This window comes from Sinocyclocheilus rhinocerous, unplaced genomic scaffold, assembly GCF_001515625.1.
Source record: "Sinocyclocheilus rhinocerous isolate Xijiao unplaced genomic scaffold, SAMN03320098_v1.1 scaffold33928, whole genome shotgun sequence".
NCBI lineage: Eukaryota > Metazoa > Chordata > Actinopteri > Cypriniformes > Cyprinidae > Sinocyclocheilus > Sinocyclocheilus rhinocerous.
The window spans coordinates 5,454-8,220 of NW_015625975.1; the positions used below are offsets into that span (position 1 = coordinate 5,454).

The window sequence follows — 2,767 nt, forward strand, 5'->3', positions numbered from 1 at the left end:
GATACTGCAGTCTGAAAGTCCAAAAAAAAAAAAAAAAATTGTTATTCTTTTTGGAGATATATATTATCATATCACTAATGGGGTACATATATTATCATATCACTAACGGGATTTATGAACGGCTTCTGACAACCTAAATAGACAAATTATGAACAAATTATTGCCATAAAGTGCAAAAATGTATGCCAATATAATGTTTTTATTTTAATATTGGCAAAAATCCCAGTAATGCAATTCCATCATTAATAAATGCTGTCCTCATGTACTTTCAAAAAAGAATATGAGCCTCAGTCATACTCTAAATTAGATAAAAGTACAACTAAAATTGTGGTCTTAATTTTTACAGTTAAGCTAATTAAATAAACATGAATAAATGTATATAAACATACAGAAAAGTACATAAATGAAAATACATACTTCAGTTTCTCAAATTTGCATTGAGGATTTTTCAACAAAAGACAGATTTTCTCCATTCCTAGGCATCCTAATTTATTTCCACTCAGATCCAGCTCTATCAGGTTTGAAGGATTTGAATTAAAAGCTGAAATTAGAGTAGCACAACCTTCTTCTGTAATACTGTTATTCTTCAACCTGGAGAGAAAGAAACAAAGACATGAAACTAATAAAGTAACAGAAGGATACATTTATATCATAGGTCAATTAATCTCAGTCCTTAAATATTTTATAGAACAACAATAACAGTGTTTCATTGACTGTAAAAATGTAACAACATTTTTTGTAAAGCATTATTAACCATGTGGAATACTCACATCAGTGTGCTGAGTTTACAGTGTTTATCCTGCAGTAGAGCAGAGATCTGATTCACTCGTGTGTCTCCTAGTTCACGTCCACTCAGATTCAGCTTTCTCAGGAGTAACGGGTTTTTAAACTGAAGAACTTCATTCAGATATTTACAGGCTTCACCTGCAGCAGGACCCAAAAACCTGCAGAAAAGATGAAGCAGTATTCAATTAAATTTATACATAAACTTGATCTAATGAAAAAAGCCTATGATTCTGCATGTGAAATGGTTTATTTTATATTCGTGAAATAATATTTATATAAATTCTTTGCATGCATGTAATTCATTTTGTATTATTTCATTACATCTCACCTCAGTGTCTTCAGTTGACAGTTTGGATCCTGTAGTAAATCACTGAGCTGCTTCACTCCTGATTGTCCAGGATCATTTCCTGTGAGATCCAGCTCTATCAGGTGTGAAGGGTTTGATCTCAGAGCTGAAGCCAGAGCTTTATAACCTTCTTCAGTGATACTGCAGTCTGAAAGTCTAGAAAGGGAATGAAAATGTAAAAATGTATCTGATTAATCAGTTACTCCACAAATGTTCTGAACAAAATTAATCCATACAAAACAGATGGCTAAATATGGATGCAAACAACAGGCCCAGAGACCTTTAATATGTTACACATCAATTCACCTGAGTTTCTTTAGTTTACAGTTCCCTTTCAGTCCATCAGAGAGCAGCTTCACTCCTGAATCATGCAGATTATTATTGCTCAGGTCAAGATCCTTCAAACTGCTGGAGTCTGAACTGAGAACTGAGCTTAGAGCTGAACAGCTTTCCTCATTTAGATCACAGTTACTGAGCCTGAAAATAATACAAAAATACAATAATGTCATCAAATATGTCATATTCCTGTGGTTGCTTTGGTGTTGAGTGTAGCTGATGGTGAAATGTACTCACTTGAGTATCTTCAGCTCACACACAGGATTCTTCAGTCCCTCACAGATCTCTTTGACTCCTGAGTCCAGCAGACGACTGTTGTTCAGGTTCATCTCTTTCAGGATGGTTTTGGAGGAGAGAACAGTAGCTAGAACTGAACAGCTTTTCTCTGTCAGCTCACAATTATTCAGCCTAAACACAGAAAAACAGCCTTTTTTATGTTATTGTACTTCAGCAAAATGTACTTTAAAAAATATTTAACACTCATCAGATCAACTGGTCTTCATGTCTGCTTATGCACATAACTGACAGTCATTAGTAGTAATTAATCACAGAAGATATAATGTATAAATGTTCACTCACTTCATTTTCTCCAGTTTGCTATGAGAGTCCATCAAAAGAGCAGAGAGTTTCTCTCCATCCAGATCTCCTAATTTATCTTTACTCAGATCCAGTTCTGTCAGAAGTAATGGACTTGTACCCAGAACTTTAGTGAGATGATCACATGCTTCCTGTGCAGCAGGACTTTTCAGAAACCTACAAGAAGTAGAAGATAATTTTAAATTAGATAATTTTACAATTGTATGCTTTTTGCAGCTCTCATCCTCCTTACAGGCCCAGCTCAGCAAACAGAACATTTTCACTTAGTGTAAAGTTAGTTTATCAGAGCAAGGTTTACAGTTCTATTTCCTAGGCTTTCTGATAAGCTCAGTCTACAAAAACATACAAATTTACATTAAGTATTTTTGTTATTTAAAAATAAAATAGTTGTTTTCCCTCACTGCTTACAACTGATAATGTACATGCAAATGCTTTTGATTCACACACACACCAGTTTTATTAAACTGATAGCATTTACAGTGTATATATATATATAATATATATATAAAAGGTGTACCTAATAAAGTGGCCAGTGAGTGTATGGTTTAAGGAAATAAACAATTTGTAATTTTTGTGTGGTACAAGTGTTGGTAACTGATCTGCAAGGCTGTTAATACAATGCGTTTATGGTTACATAAACAATATATGCACCTACCAATGCAGGGCCGGCCCAAGCCTTTATGGGGCCCTAAGCAGAATTTT

At 34.2% G+C, this 2,767-nt stretch overlaps 1 protein-coding gene across 1 annotated transcript in view; it reads right to left on the bottom strand.

The window, feature by feature from the left end:
- The window catches only part of LOC107706642 (ribonuclease inhibitor-like), a gene marked incomplete at both ends in the record, with an annotated part of 7,094 nt that extends 4,873 nt beyond the window's left edge, over positions 1 to 2,221 (bottom strand). The window contains 5 exons of the mRNA XM_016510414.1: positions 418 to 591; positions 771 to 944; positions 1,115 to 1,288; positions 1,706 to 1,876; positions 2,048 to 2,221. Of these exons, the coding sequence (XP_016365900.1) occupies positions 418 to 591; positions 771 to 944; positions 1,115 to 1,288; positions 1,706 to 1,876; positions 2,048 to 2,221 (867 nt within the window). The remainder of the gene's footprint in view (positions 1 to 417; positions 592 to 770; positions 945 to 1,114; positions 1,289 to 1,705; positions 1,877 to 2,047) is intronic.
- Positions 2,222 to 2,767: the final 546 nt, after the last annotated feature.